Source organism: Watersipora subatra, chromosome 2 (genome assembly GCF_963576615.1).
Source record: "Watersipora subatra chromosome 2, tzWatSuba1.1, whole genome shotgun sequence".
NCBI classification, from domain to species: Eukaryota; Metazoa; Bryozoa; class Gymnolaemata; order Cheilostomatida; family Watersiporidae; genus Watersipora; species Watersipora subatra.
The window spans coordinates 3423837-3440967 of NC_088709.1; the positions used below are offsets into that span (position 1 = coordinate 3423837).

Below are 17131 nucleotides of genomic sequence, written 5' to 3' on the forward strand. Positions count from 1 at the left end.
TAATTAATCTAGTCATCTTAGGTACATACTGTATAATTATGCTTTATACAAAAGAGTGTTTAGGTACATACTGTATAATTATGCTTTATACAAAAGAGTGTTTAGGTACATACTGTATATATATATGCTTTATACAAAGGAGTGTTTAGGTACATACTGTATAATTATGCTTTATACAAAGGAGTGTTTAGGTACATACTGTATATATATGCTTTATACAAAGGAGTGTTTAGGTACATACTGTATATATATGCTTTATACAAAGGAGTGTTTAAGTACATACTGTATAATTATGCTTTATACAAAGGAGTGTTTAGGTACATACTGTATAATTATGCTTTATACAAAGGAGTGTTTAGGTACATACTGTATAATTATGCTTTATACAAAGGAGTGTTTAGGTACATACTGTATAATTATGCTTTATACAAAGGAGTGTTTAGGTACATACTGTATAATTATGCTTTATACAAAGGAGTGTTTAGGTACATGCTGTATATATATATGCTTTATACAAAGGAGTGTTTAGGTACATACTGTATAATTATGCTTTATACAAAGGAGTGTTTAGGTACATACTGTATAATTATGCTTTATACAAAGGAGTGTTTAGGTACATACTGTATATATATGCTTTATACAAAGGAGTGTTTAGGTACATACTGTATATATATGCTTTATACAAAGGAGTGTTTAAGTACATACTGTATAATTATGCTTTATACAAAGGAGTGTTTAGGTACATACTGTATAATTATGCTTTATACAAAGGAGTGTTTAAGTACATACTGTATAATTATGCTTTATACAAAGGAGTGTTTAGGTACATACTGTATAATTATGCTTTATACAAAGGAGTGTTTAGGTACATGCTGTATATATATATGCTTTATACAAAGGAGTGTTTAGGTACATACTGTATAATTATGCTTTATACAAAGGAGTGTTTAGGTACATACTGTATAATTATGCTTTATACAAAGGAGTGTTTAGGTACATACTGTATATATATGCTTTATACAAAGGAGTGTTTAGGTACATACTGTATATATATGCTTTATACAAAGGAGTGTTCCAACAATCTTGCCAAGGAACTTATTTACTTCACGCTAATTTCCTGTTTTGTTAATTTATTTAATAGTCTCTTAATGACATAAGCACTACCAGGCACAATAAATATGATCTCCTCTTGTAGACACATTAATGCATAATAAATTTGCTGAAAATAAATTAAACTGTTAGATGGTGTAGTTACGAACTAGCTACAGCCCTACAAGGCAATCATTCAACCAAGTGATGAGGTAAGGCTATTTTAAACAATGCGAATTATGAAAAGGTTTCATCCCTCCCACCTAAGACTTGAGTGATCCGTATTAGACCTAGACCATCATCACAGCGTCAACCTTTAACTTCAAAGAGGTAGACCATTGACATAACTGGTCGATGAGTTAATGAGCAAAGCTATTGGTTCAATAAGAAAATATTTTATTGTTAGCACTTCATTGAATAATAAATATTTAATAAAAAATGACTGGATGTGCTGTTGGCGCAAAAAAATATCATCAACCGCTTAATAGTTGTCTGTGTTAGCCAAAATAAATTGATCGTTGTAATCAATGCGCGTAGTTTTCATCATTTGGTAAGACAACTCCAGTTAACATAATGAATAATGTTACACTGTACAAAGAACATAGAGCCTATTCGAACACAATTATTTAATAATCTAATACTATTAGTAGATTTACTCAATGCCTTGATTGTTTGCTGAATAAACAACTGAAAATTTCTAAAGTATTTCCAGAAAAATAGACGAAATAATAAAAATATTCAGGATGGATGCGATTGGGAAGCTTTAGCGCCGTGAAGTTCCGTTGCATGCATGGTGTCATTGAGATGCTTGAGTGCATTGTGTAATAGCCGCGCTTCTTCCAATTTCATATATTGCTCTTGAATAGACTGCAAGGTCATCTTCCGTTGCTTTATCTCTACGCTGTTCGGTGTTGCTGGACTTTCGGTCGCTTCTGTCACAGCCGTGCTAGGGGTCAAGGTTAACTCGCTAGGTTTTCTTGTCACATGCTCAGTCGACGAATCTGCTGAGTCCAGCTGTAAAAGTTAAATGCTATCAGTATCAAGCTTTCACCTAATATTAGTTCTCTTAGCAGAGAAAGGTATTTTGAACGCTATATGTCTGACCTTTTATATGCCTGACCTTTTATATGATTGACCTTTTATATGCCTGACCTTTTATATGCCTGACCTTTTGCTGGACTTTATTGGCAAACTGTTGCCGTCTTTTTATTTTTTGTTTTATAATTCTTGTATGACATAATTTGAAAAACATTTGTTTGATAGACCAACAGACAAACAACAAGATATACATAGATATACGTATATACCGGTATATATATACACGTATATATCTATTCGATCATCATTTTAGCAATATTAAGTAAATTTAATTTATTGTATAATTATGAAAACACCAAGGCTCTTCTTATAATATATTTTGATTTAGGTGTTATCAGACAGTTCTGGAAACTTCTCCAATTGTTCCATGGGTGCCGTTAAGTGAGGAAACTAGTTAACTACAGAAGCTCCGAGTCATATCCTGTACATAGTTTATTAGACTAAGTAAAGTGTAACTATCTGTCAGACTTGTGACGTCTGATCTGTCAGACGAGTGAGCCTGAGCATTGGGTACTTGTCCAAGTGCAGGTAACCACAGCAAAAACACAGCACAACCTTACTAATGACAAAACCTTATTTCTCTTTAAAATTTATTTCCAATCACTCTGGCACTGCCTTGGATAGTGGGAATTCTGGCCACATTAATTCACTAACAAGTACGCTGTAGGAAAGCTACTGTAAAATCACTTTAATATGTTTTATTTGTAAAAAGTAATCACAGTCTGCAAAGAATTTAAAGTTTAAAAATAATCTGAAAGTTTCAACCCCATTTATTTCAGTTAAATCAAATTTAACTGACATATACTCAGTATGCAGCTAATCCCGTGTGAAACACACACAACAGTAACCGTGATCTGCTGACTCCTGTGAAACGCGCGCACAACAGCACCAGCGACCTACTGACCCCATGTGAAACACACAAAACAGTAACAGTGATCTGCTGACCCCTGTGAAACACAAAACAGTAACAGTGATCTGCTGACCCCTTGTGAAACGCACAAAACAGTAACAGTGACATGCTGACCCCTTGTGAAACACACACAACAGTAACAGTGACATGCTGACCCCTTGTGAAACACACACAACAGTAACAGTGACATGCTGACCCCTTGTGAAACACACACAACAGTAATAGTGACATGCTGACCCCTTGTGAAACACACACAACAGTAATTGTATTTTGTTGCTATAGAGTGAAGTACTCACATGAGGAGCAGTGGATCCCTGGCTACTTGGTCTTTTAGACAATAACTCATCTCTGGCAGGCTTTAGTTTATTGATAATCGTTGCTGAAAGTTGGCAAAGTTCAGTTCTATTGGGAATATTTCCTTTTTCTAAAGCCGGCAGCGATAATCTCTTCTGGACAGAAAAATTTGATTGCGAAAGTTTGCAGCTGTCAGGTAGTTTTCTGTTTGACAAATTGCTACAACGACAATAACTTGAGGTGATTAATTGAGTGGATGGAGAGACAACCCTTAAATATCTATCTACTCCCATAAGGTAGTTTCCTATAGTAAATTTGTTTCTATGATAAACGTATATACATAGCAAAAACAAAGTGGGACCAAAGGCTACATGAGAATAGAGCTGAGGCCACTAAAGTGCATTAGAATATGTGAAACTAGTATAATCAAATTATTTCTAGCCTTTGAGCAGTCAGTTGTGCTAAATCAAATAAAGAGCAAGCTCAACCTTCTAAAATAGTTGGAACTAGAGCTATAATACAGACAATGACAGCATTAATGGTGATGCAAAATTTTTAAGGGAATATTGTGTCATCCTGAAACTGGGAGCTAATAAAAAGATAAGTATCATTTTCTAGTCTCTCACAAAGTTTTATTAAAAACTTCATTGTGTATTAAATTATGTTATAATATACCCACTAATGGACGAAAATGATTATACATTTCTATGAATCATTGTGCCTCATTAAATCGATGAGAGGGGACTCACTGACCTGCAATTCTGTCCCACAGTTTTTTCCGTTCGTAAAGATGCGCTGCCTTTTCTCTTTACTGTATTGCAATCTTCTCTATCAAATGGAGAGTCACTCTCTTTATTTGTGTCACTCAAGGAGGTTGAAGATCTTTTATTAACAGCATCAGCTTGCGGCTTGGATAAAACTGAGTCATCGGAGGGCTGTGGGGAGGAGTTATCAGAAGAGCATGCTTTTTCTTTGCGCATTCTAAAATAAATAATTATTAGAAAAATCATGAAAACAACCATGTTTTTTATATTTGCTTGGTATCTGAACTTATATATCAATTTTTTTTAAATAGAGATGCAAATTTGTATGTTTAAGCACCTGTTTGAATCCATGGCGGTCGCTGCTTGTTCAAGGTCAGCCGACATCAGCTCAAGTTGTTTTTGCAAATTCTCCAAACTCTGAAATGATAATATAAATTATTAATCCGAAAGGTAACCCAGCCTCCTGTGCAAGTTTCAAAACTGTGATTTTATAGCTTGTTCTGCAACCAGATCTTAACAGTTCTTGTTCAGTTACCTGAGATGTTTGAGTGGCCATGTCGCTAAGGTCTACATGGTCTTTACTCATCTGCGCTTCAGACAATGATAAAATGGATTCACTATCTCCGAGCCCGCTTTCGCTTTCATCACAGTGACTGAAATAAGAAAGTGGTAAGAGAATTAGAGACTAATTCGGCAGCAAGAGTCAGGCTTGCTGCCGGCTGTCGCTGACAGCTGCTTCTACTCAAGTTGCTACAGCTAATCACCCGTAACTGCATGGCAGAGCTGAACTCATATACTTTGCAAGTTGTGGCTATTAGATTGGCAATACAACAAAAAGTGACACACCGAGATGCGTAAAATTGGCAAGCCCTCTAGCCATAGCTTAATCGTGAGAACTTTGGAGCGATTATACAACAGGACATGATGACTTTATGGCAACTCTACCTGAGGGGGGGGGAATGGGGGCCGTCTGATTTTGACTGATTCCCATTCTTTATATTTGATGCTGAACAACTTTGACAAGTGTGACAGTCAGGAGAACAACATGATGTCATTAGATTCCTTTTGAATTAGATATGATATTGCCCACGATGCTAGCACTTATTGGTGAAGTACAAAGCTACATTGGATGTAGGGTGCATTCAGATCTTATATCTACATATTTGGTTGATATCAAGTCAAAATAGAAAATTGACGCCCTTGAGAACTTTTCAAAAAATTTAAACCGATTGTACCTAATCAAAACGAACCATTCCACAGATTGTTTACACTTTTCAAGTTTTCTTTCTGTTAACCGATTGGGGCAATCCATTGAAGAGTAAATTTTACCCTATGATTTACATGTCATGTGATTAAGAATTTTGGTTTGAAGAGAACAGGTTGAAGCGATTTTTAATTGCTTTTTAAAACTAGTACCCTGGTAGTCTAGTGCCTTGTGAGAGATCGGCAGGTGTGCCCATAAAGCGCAGGGAATAAGTAGCTGCACGACCATTTTAATATGTCACAAGGGGTCGATTGTCACAAGCGGTGGTTCTACCAAACTAAATGTCAAGAGTTTGAGTCATGCTGACGGCATTATTTTATCCTAACATCTAACCCTGCTGTGGACAAACAGACACAATTCTTATTATAGTAAATAATAACAATAAATAGTAATAAGCGTAAACAAATATTTATATATTCAATGAGATTTTTTCAGCAATGAACTGTTTGGTTAGACGAGCTCTCAATAAAGGTTTATAGTGAATGGTCCAGACCAGACACTCCTTTTGTCGGTCAAGTTAGTCACCGTGTGAAAATATGAGTTACCTCAAGTCATTGTCACCTTCCAGTAAACAAAGCTACTGGTGTCAAGTAGGTGAAAAACACCTCGTATCTAGTGTAAAGACGCTAGCGTGTATGTACTTGAGCTGCGAGCTGCGTGTCTATTGACAACAATAGATACTGTCAGACATTCACTAAACAAAACTAGGGCAACAAGAGCCGCAAGTTAATCAAACCTGGCCACAAGTACTCACGCAAGTCAAGAATATGTTGATAAAAAATCTGAACGAAACTGAGAATTATTTTGTTCTTAATTGGCTGCCAGAACGGAGAACAGCTGCGCATCAACAAAGTATTTTGTTATGACTTTTATTAAAGATCACTTTATATCAAGATAGGAATCTTCCATGTCTATGAAGATTGCATTTTATATACAGTCAAACCTTCACTTATGATCATCTGAACATACAAGTTTTCCAACACCTGATACAAATAGTTTCTAATATATTACTTTTAAATTTATGGAAATACTGTAACTGCATAATACAAGTGGAGAAGTCAGTAAAAAAAATAAACAAAGAAATATAAAAATATTAAAAGAAATATAAGCTAAACTGATTTAGGTATAAATTGGAGTAGGCTCCACGACATATCTCTATCTTATTGTCAGGCCAACTTGTAGTCTTGGCTCCAATGTAGCAACACAAACCTCTTTAGGTTTCTGCATTTAAGTATTTACATAATTTTATACAGTGCATGTGTTTTAACACTTCGTGCAACTATCTCAAGTGTTTATAATTATGTTTTTGGGTTGGAGAACAGATTAAAATGCAATGTATTCTTAAGGGGATATTTGACATGTTTGGCACAGGAAGCAAATTTCGAAGTGAATTATCAATTTATATAGAGTATTAGTTGTAATTTTAATAAACATACGCACCAATGACCAATGTACTAACACACTAACCTGTTGTCTACGTGTGAGTCTCTGAGATAGTGGAGCACATTGTCATATCTCTCTTCTCTTCTGCTCTTGCACCTCCTATTAGCGCAGCAACAACAACACTCAGGAACCCTGCTGTTTCTTTTAGATGAGCTTGTTTGCTCTGCGTAAAGTTCTCTACACCCGCCATCAGTTGAGCAGGATATGGATGTGTCTATGCGACTGCATTTGTCTGGATAGAATGAGTTTGTGAAGTTGTCTACCCCATGTTCTATCTTATGGAAATTAACCCGCTGACTGTCTGTCTTTGCCGGGCTTCTAAGTCGGTGGTTTGCTGGAAGTGACATCTTACGAGACGGTCGTCGCTTAACCCTAGTTTCATAATATCCAAACCCTGGAGTTGTGTCACTCTCGGGGTTATCCCGCTGCATCAGAGAGCTTGCCCTCATATTGTCAGAATTTTTTGTGGTTTTTGAACACCTGAAAAGGAAATAATATGAGTTTTAAACAAAAGTTATGATTGTTTTAAAGGAGGTCGACAAGTGTACGAGGCCAGCATCTGCTGCATTAGCAGAGGATAGAGAAGGCTATTGTTTATAAACATTTCTGTAGGATGCGCTCATCAATGAGGCCTTGTATTCGAGCGAACTAATGGCTGTTTATTAGCGGGTTACGACAAGTCAATGGCACTCCATAATAAATTAAGCGTCAAACTATGCCGCCTTCTCTACTTGAGATCTGAGCAACAGCCTAACAACTCATCACCCTTTCACCCAGCAGCAGCTGACACTGTTAACGCTCAACTGCTGCCATTATACAGAGTGACTCATAGGAAGTCAACCTCTAGCGGGCTCGATATTATTAGAGGTTTGTTGATGGCTGTGCGACTCAAATGGAGTGATGCCTTGTAACAAGCTATAACATTCACGGGCTAACATATCATCCAGCAACTTAACTTGAGAATGCTCTGCTCTAAGGTTTAAACTTCCTACATTCAAAGATGTCTAACGAGTTATGAGCACGTGAAGACCTACAGACCTAGGATGACATCTAGAAAGCAGTGGAGGGAAGTTACATGTGCTACGATATGATAAAGCTAGCAACAGCCTAGTTGTACCTGTTTCCGCTAAAACCAGACAATTTGACTGTTACATCTAAAATTTTTGCTTTAATTTTACAAAGGATTTTTATTTTAGATAAACAAAAAGTACAGATTTTCATTTGCACTTTAAAAGCAAAATTGGGACAATCAGTGAGCCAAGCTTGACACAGTAGTAAACGAAAATATCTAGATCTGATTTTTTGAATTCTTCGATGTCTTTTAGCCTTGCCAACTTTTCTATATGATTTAGTATGTAGCAACTTGTAAAGTTCAGAACAGGATGATTCATATGCGTATCTCTCAAAGCCAAGCAGATGAACGAATACACCTAAGGAGGATTTGCCCTTTGCCATATATAGGGCACCGTGTCCGTCTCGCTCCCCTCTTTATGCAAAAGAGATTTTAAATGTAGTACTACATGTACCTCCTAGACATCAATTAATAAGCCATCCTTCATTTTTGACAAGAGTACTTGGAGATCGGTGATTGAATCTTTACGTAAATGATAGCCAAACTCATGACCAGGTACAACCCACAGATCTCTACAGTGTCTTAATTCTCTATTTCAGTCATCCATGCACCTGCTTGTCTATTTTGAACTAATTTTTGCCGGTTTCATCGAAGCAAATCTTGTGAGCATTGTTTGAAAGCAAATATCGGTTTGAAAGATTTCTCTGAAAATTAAAATTGAAGCTCGGTAAAAACTAGCCAGCGAGTTGTCCATCTGGCGTGTTTCATCCAGTCTTGTAACGTGTCTCTTATTATAGGATTCATGTCGACGTGCTGCACATCCACTCCATGTTGTATTCAAATCTCAAAACTAAACAGTGTGACGATACATTAACTTCAGGTATACATTTAATAAACTGATGACATGATAATCCGTGTTTGGCAGCAAGCTATTGCCGCCATTTTAGGACCTTTAGGATTTCAAACTTATCCACTTCTTGAAAAAATCCCAAAGACTTATTTTATCGGCTTTTCTGCTATCCAGATGATAATAAAATCTTACCTAGATGAGATATCAGTATAAGGAGCCTCATTCGGAGATTCATAGAAATTCCTTATAACTTGGCAGTAGTCCAGGGGCACATAACCCTTCTTGCTGCTGTCAGTCAACAAGGTGGCAAATGCCCAGTCATCTATCTCAAATAATACAAATACCTCTTCTCCTTGCCGCACCTGGTGTTGACAGAAACAAGACTGCTGTACTGTATTTAGCCTGAGATCAGTAAAAGTGGAATCGCTGAAGTAGTAAAGGTGATAATGGACCATAATACTATATTTTAATTATATGTTAAAATCAAAATTTTTTATGAAAATATAATGAGACAAAACTAGACCTGAGCCATGTCATAGCCCAAGCAATAAGTTCAAAATATATACAATATACCGGGACTATAGGGGCCCTCCAGCCTATAGTGAGTCACGGCTGTAGTAAACCAAGGCTACAGTGAACTATTCCTATAGGGAACCATGGTTATAGGGAACCATGGCTATAGGGAACCATGGCTATAGGGAACCATGGCTATAGGGAACCATGGCTATAGGGAACCAAGATCATGGTGAACCACGGCTATAGGGAGCCACGCCTATAAAGACCTAGGGCTGTGATAGTGAACTATGTGTGAACTACCGAGTACCTCTACTATATACTAACTACTGAGTAACTCTACTTTATACTAACTACTGAGTACCTCTACTGTATACTAACTACTGAGTACCTCTACTGTATACTAACTACTGAGTACCTCTACTGTATACTAACTACTGAGTACCTCTACTGTATACTAACTACTGAGTACCTCTACTGTATACTAACTACTGAGTACCTCTACTGTATACTACTAATTAGCTTCCAATACATTTTGCTATAGTCTAAGTCAAATTTTCTTATACCCACTAACTTTCCTCAGTACTCCGTTGTTCATTGTATTAACTTCTCTAATATACCTACTTGCATGATGGCTGAACATGTGACTTCGTGTTTAGATAGTGAGAACTCGTGTGATGGAATGCTTCCTTAGCTATAAATTAGCCTATCTATGAGCTTTTAGATTTTAATAAAACCAGTTCTTACTTGATGTGATATTAATAATATGATTAGTTTAAAATACCTCCTATCTTCTTCACACTACCAATCAGAGAATAAATGTGATTATCAGCTAATTTTAAATCTGTTCCGTTCTTTCCTAGTCTATCATATATTTCACCTGCCAACACATAAAACTGCTATTAGGGCTATTAAAGACGAGCATAAATCTCGCATGACTCTAACATAGGAATGTAAAAGAATGCTGAGAGGGGTGATTGTAGCCGCATGTAGCTACGGGCATCTCAAGTATCAAACCTGTATGACTAAAGACGCTGGCTCAGGGCTGCATGCAGCTACATTCTCAGCATGCCAGGCCTGAATTCTTCTTATCAGTGAAAAACTCTCTTTGATGCTAAGAATTTTTTTGGAGTAGACCTACAGACTCCTGCCAGCCCAGAACACTGACAATATCACTAGTTGCAGCGTGACCTTCCTACTCTCAATCTCAAATGTTTAAACATTTTGTAATAAATTTTAAGCAAAAAATGGCGAAACTGTAAAAAGTGGTGTTGGCAGGTAATAGACAGGTAATAGACAGGCAATAGACCGGTAATAGACAAGTAATAGACAGGTAATAGTGGCCGATATTCTCTACTCCACCAGTAGGCCTATAGGCACGCAGCAGTTTCAACTCAGTCATGTTTCTACTGAGTTTGGCAGACAATGACAGCCAGAGTGTTACCACTGCTATGATAGATCTCTCTTATACACTGAATCCATTGTGCGGATGATGACGATTTGGAGTTGTGTGCACATTGAGTTACCGCGCGATAAGTATTTCAGTGAACATTTTCAGATCAAGTCAGAGGTCATACTGACTGTCACTCCTGTCTCGCTCTTTCAAAATAGCAATGACTAAAATGTGGAAATGTTTACAATGGAATACCTTGTGGCATATTTTTGCGATTTTTTTATTTTTTTTCTATCTTTCGCAAACATGAAACATTCGATAAAAATTTGTGAGTAACCAAACTCACTTGACTTGCGGGTTTTTGCTGTTTTGATCTTGCGGATGACATGACCATGACGCAAACCTGCGGACTACCTGCATCATAAAAACATTGCGTATGATAGTCAGTCAAATTACAGCCAACTGCCATGTCCTATCCAGCGACTGAGAAGCATCTAGTTCATGCTTTGCTCGTGCAAACATAAAATATGCACCCTTGTGCGATCCGAGCATGATTCCAAAACCGGGACCTAATATATGAAGTGAAAGGAAAATGGTAACCTACCGTCAACTCCGAAGTACTCTGTGACTTGAAGTCAGCGATTATTCTTCCCAGTATATAGGTCGGATTCTTTGGTGATGCGTCCTTCAGTAGTTGCCTTAACGCCGCCACTCTAGTTTCTCCATTCTCCATAGCTGAAGTCATTCTGCACATGCTCTGCCCAGCACTCACCTGCGATCAAGTGACAGCAACGAGTGAATGGTGATCAACAAGGTCATTAGAATAGTTTGCTTGCATTGTTGGAATGTTACGCCATTTATTTATAAGGCAAACAAGACCTTTCTGGCACATGTATGTGTGAAGGCGTAACGCCATGAATGGTTTGCATCATATTTGTGAGCAATGGTAACTAAAAATTCTGTTTTTAGTGCAAAAAGTGACCAGCTTTTCGTGGGTGTATGCTTGGCCTGTGAATCCCATTGAGTTGTCAGTGATGCACGAGTGTACCACAAAGTGGGGGTGGATATTATTATGAGTTGCACTTCTATTTCCTGTCCTACTGCCAAATAGCTTTCCATAAACTAAAGTTTTGCCTTATGAAAAAGAAACAAAAAACTTGAATTGTTTATGACTTATCTTTTAGAAAACATGCAGAGGAGAAGCAAGGATATAACAGAAGTGTTGCGAAGCCAAATCACTATTTGTCGTTATTCTATTGCACCTCCATTATTAATATTTGTTCCTATTTAAGCTATATTTATTCCTATTTAAAATTTCGTGAATATCTTTTATAGGAGCTTTGTTGAATTTATAATTATTGGTAAATTATTTTTGTGCAAAGCTAAAACACAGTGTTAGTATAGTGATCTTCTGCGTTGTGTGACTCCTACGAAACCTTTTCTCACAACGCACACTTAATTTTGTTTCAAGTCCCATTTTATATTAAACCTTCTAAGGAAAACAATAAAAATTAGTGTTCAAATTGTGTCTAACAAAACAGTAAATTACCATATTTATTGAAATTAAACTCAGTTCAATATGCCTAACCAGTTTTAAATCAGTTTTTAGACTGGCCACTAACCCTGAGTTTTGTGATATTTGCACATTCTATGTTGCTATGTATAAGTACTGGTAAATATGATTGGTACACAAGCTATGCATAGCCATCAGTCCATCACTATTAATTCCCCTGAGTACTGCCATTATGGCACATACACAGTTTGTGTCAATACTAAGAGAGAAGAAGCTGCATGCCATGCCTTCCCAGAATGCAGTTGCTGATGTTTCAGCATCAGTATTCTTCATACCTCAGAGGGAAGCTTACTGCTGCCAGAGCTCAGTTATTTGTCACTAACAGTTTTGGGTGATGTTTTTACGGGCTGGCCAATCCTCTCCTCAACCTAAACAACCTTCTTTCAGGCTAGGCAATCCTCTCCCCAACCTAAACAGCCTTCTTTCAGGCTGGGCAATCCTCACCTCAACCTAAACAGCCTTCTTCAGGCTAGGCAAGCCTTTTGTTAAGCTACGCAACCCTCCTATCGCGCCGCTTGACTCTCCACAATATCTGTAGAGAACTGACGTGAATACAGTAGTTCTCATATAATTTATTTATTCCTCACATCTTCACAGACTATGGGAAAGGAACGATGGGAAAGGAACGATGGGAAAGGAACGATGGGAAAGGAACGATGTATAATGGTAGAGCATGAAATATACTAGCTTTCATACACGAGAGCTAATAAATACATGTACAATATCTGACAGCGCCTTGGAGATAATATTGACAAAGTGATGCAAGTGCTAGAGCTGGACCTGAATTAACTATTTTTGTTTTACCTCTTAGCCTTAGTCTCAAGCAGTGCTCTATCGCTTTATCCTTTAGCCTCAGAGTCTCAAATAAGGTTCTATCGCTTCGTATTCTACCTTAGAGTCTCAAGCAATTCTCTGTTGTTTTATTGCCTACTGTTTTTATCCTTAGCATTGAAGTCACAAGTAATGCTCTATCGTGTGACCTCCACCCGGCTCATGAAATTTTAGAGTAGCCTGAGTCATTGGCGATTTTCTACCTACAATCGGTGGATATAGAATTATCCTAAAGCACTCAGAGACAGATAAGAAGAAATTGTAGTGATGCCATAGCACTGCAGGGAGGGGGGGAACAAAACCTTCTCATACTGAGGCCTATCAAGGGGTGAGTCATCTAACTGGAGGGTTAAAGAGATATGGGAAGTTTGATAAGCGAGAGAAATGCTACTGGTAGAAAGCCTTGAATAGAAACTAGGTGTGCCATATTCATCATCTGCAGATAGATGTGAATGACTCCATTAGTGTTAGGAAATGAAGCTTTTCAAATATTATTAGTCAGTTTAATCCACATTAATCAGTCTGCGAGGGAGGTGTGTCCGAGAGTAGAGATAGATGGCTGGAGGTGTTCAGCTATTATAGCATGCCTGGCATGCTCACAGGAGTCATCACCTCTCATCGCAGCCCACCAAATTAATTAGAAGAATTATTAATTGCTGCATTATAGTCAGAAAGTGAAAGAGTGTGCGTATCACACTGCAGATACTCTCATAAAGTAAATATATAACCTTCAGCAAGAGATGTCTGTGTTAATAAGTACTTAAACGTAATCAAATCATTGAGTCCTATAAAAATCCAAGGGAACAGACTGGGAGCAAAGGCTCATTTCTACCTTCTATTTATTGTCATATGATTAACATAACAGTTTTGATGGAGCCATCAGGCGAAAGCTTGACTAGCTCTCTGCATATCTCTCTGTATATGTCTAGCTCTCGGTATATCTCTAGCTCTCGTTATATGTCTAGCTCTTGGTATATGTCTAGCTGTCGGTATATCTCTAGCTCTCGTCATATGTCTAGCTCTCGGTATATGTCTAGCTGTCGGTATACGTCTAGCCCTCGTTATATCTCTAGCTGTCGGTATACGTCTAGCTCTCGTTATATCTCTAGCTGTCGGTATACGTCTAGCTCGATGTACACAAAAGAAATTAAATAGGAGAATGAGGGCTCTTGTAAGATCTGACACCCCGAGTAGTCTCCTTGACAGATTCAATTTGTTGTAGCGACTTTCAGGTAGTAAACATAAGACTGGTTCACACTATATCGCCGTGTGTCGCAGTTAATCTCAGATAACCTTGTTTAGGTTGAGACTATTACAAACCCATCGCGTTTACATCGGTAACTAGTCCGCTACATAGTGCTCTCATTTATGGTAGCTGAAACGAGCAAATACTAGTCCTGCAGCAACTATCATGAAGGTAAATAGAGAGTAAGCGAGCTGCAACAGCCAATCACAATCGCCGAAGTGGCGCGCATTGCCAAGGCTGTCATGGATGCTCACTGAGATATCGATAGAAAGTTTGACAGCTGCAATGCTTTCCTACATATCCGCATTACCTCGGCGGTGAAATAGGTTTACGGCACACAGTCTACGACTAATTGCCGAGAGAACAACCCCAACGTATAGCGATACCGTGTGATCTAGCCTTAGTGCCAGACATTGTCCTTGACTCTCTCAGTTATTCTCACCACCACGTAGTCTAGGGAGCCTCAAAGTTCAGTTAACGCTTGATTTAAGAAAAATTTTAGAAGATTTTATCACAAATTATCAGTATATTTTCTATCATTGACTATTGTTGCTGATGTCTGAGGTGTTCTGACTCTCAGGTTGTTTCAAGATTAAAATTGACCAAACTTGATCACGGTTAAAACGCTCACTCAGATCAAGCAAAAAGGTGATTATGACGTCTATAGTTGCAAAGAGACCAACAGAATAAAGACGAGTAACGATGTAACTTGAACGCAACGGCCAATATTAACTATAGCAACTAGTGACTTCATTTTGTACTCTTTCCGGTTTAGAGTTTTAGCCGTGATCAAGTTTTGTCAATTTCAATCTTCAAACATCCTGGAAGTCAGATCATCTCAAACATCAAAAACAATCACAAATGACAGAAAAATACTGATATTTTTTGATGAAATCTACTAAAGTTTTGTGCAAGGTCCTCTTTAACACAGGCTAATAGGTCAATGGAAAGACAAACTACAGGTATACAAGACTCTAAACAAATCCTGTCTGTTTTGACACTCGAATAGAGAGAAACTGGGTAGATGTGTTTCATATGGAGTAGTACCGAGAGCCTTACATTTATTTTACCACAAAGGAGACTTCTCCGACTGCTAGAGCACTTGTGTACCAAATAACTTCCTTAGCTACTCCAGAAGGCGGCCCTGCTCTCTCCAACTTATTGCCTATTGGCCAGAGTTTTAGCAGTCCGCCCGCCGATCCTATTTAAGAGCATCGCCAAGAAGCAGTGATAGGATCGAAACAGACAGCTGAAGTATTTGCCAAAGCCCCTGTCATTACCTTCCCTCATTATGTGGCCGTGCCAAGTTGTTTTATACCAGCTAAGTCATTCGGACAACTCTATGAATTCGGACAACTCTATGAATATAAAAATGAAGTATGTTGCGAAAAGTATATTGCCATGATTGTCTCACTAGTGTATCATTGGCTATATATATATATATATACATCCGAGCCTTAGTAAGGTTCATATAAAGTTGCCGTGCTGCGGTGCCTCCTGGTTACAGAGGCAGACTAACTGGAGACATCGTATTCATATCATGGTCAGTTAGCCTTATGTACAGCCAGCATGCAGCAGGTCGGATTAGAGCATTGCCTTCAGTTGTGCAGGTTAAGATTATAGGGTCGCCTAAGGCTATGCACAAGATGGGTAGGCGAGAATTCTGTTTGAGTAGTCTTTGGTAGCAGCTGAACATTGTCAAAAATGTGAAGATTGGCTGCTGAACCATGATGACAATGCTCACATGGTAGTCACGAGCGCTTAGACTGAGAGACTCTAAGATTGTGTGTGGTGGGGGAGAGTGGGTTGATGAAAACTGCTGCCGGTTGATAAGCGTTGTGTGATGTCAGGAGGATACATGAACTTAGCAGATAAACATCTGGCAGATAGATGCCATCACCACAATAGCCACTGATAGGATGCTAGAGTTTATACGGTAAAGTCAGCACCATCGACTGGGTGCTTCGGTCATCCAGTCAGGCCAGGGAGTAGGCAAGAATGGAGTTTAATGAATTCATACCAATTCTCTGTAGAGTCTCTGCACAACGAACTGACTCACAAGAATATTACATAATTCTCTAGAAATTAGTAATCCTAGAGTATCGGAAATTCACGGATTGCTGTGAATTATATTGTAGAGTATTCTATGGAACAGTGAGCATGGTTTAAACCATTCTCACTGTTCCATAGAAAGCGCTGTTCCATTGAATGCTTACTGTTCCATAGGTTGTACATAGAAAGCACAACCTTCAACAGTAAGCATGGTTTAAACCAATCGTACTGTTGAAGGTTGTGCTTTCCATATGTAAATGCTAAGCTAGTATGATGTGCAGACCTACTGGGATACTCCAAACATTGAGATATACTAAAAAGACGCCGAGCTTGTGGTGGAGTCAAGAAAACCTATCCAAAGGACCAGATCAACCAAAATGAATGCCAACCACGCGCATGATATTCTGTACAGTTGATTCCCATGAACTAGAGAGTGTGTATATCATATCGTTGGAACCTGCATGATGTGGTATCCCAGAGCAATAAACAGAGCGCAAGATACAAAATAAACAATGGTGTGACATTTCTCTTATTTCGCTCCTTTCTCCTTGACCTTAAACTCACGCAGCGTTCTCAGAACCTAAGAATACGTACATGTACCATATAGGGGTTGTGAATAGCTTACCTTCATGAGGCCTTGACTGACTAGCTTGTCTGAATATCTCCAAAGTAAATAGAATATCCTTACGAAGGAGGAGATATTGGCACTAGCTGCAGAGGGAATGCGGTTGAATGGTCT

General features: G+C 38.2%; 1 protein-coding gene across 1 annotated transcript; it reads right to left on the reverse strand.

Annotated features, from left to right (window-relative positions):
* Nucleotides 1-1468: 1468 nt before the first annotated feature.
* LOC137387498 (uncharacterized) lies at nt 1469-17131 on the reverse strand. Its single transcript, XM_068073937.1, has 9 exons — nt 17018-17131; nt 11295-11462; nt 8977-9146; nt 6887-7342; nt 4691-4808; nt 4493-4572; nt 4145-4372; nt 3394-3610; nt 1469-2103 (listed from the first exon to the last, which is right to left on the reverse strand). Exons 1-9 carry the CDS (start codon nt 17021-17023, stop codon nt 1828-1830), a joined length of 1719 nt encoding a protein of 572 aa, XP_067930038.1. The 5' UTR covers nt 17024-17131; the 3' UTR covers nt 1469-1827.

Bases quoted from the DNA above. Each gene is read 5' to 3' on its own strand.
- LOC137387498 (XM_068073937.1), bottom strand. The intron at 4,573-4,690 runs GTAACTGAACAA...TTATCATTTCAG, and splicing joins TGGCCACTCAAACATCTCAG to AGTTTGGAGAATTTGCAAAA. The intron at 2,104-3,393 runs GTGAGTACTTCA...TAACTTTTACAG, and splicing joins AGGGATCCACTGCTCCTCAT to CTGGACTCAGCAGATTCGTC.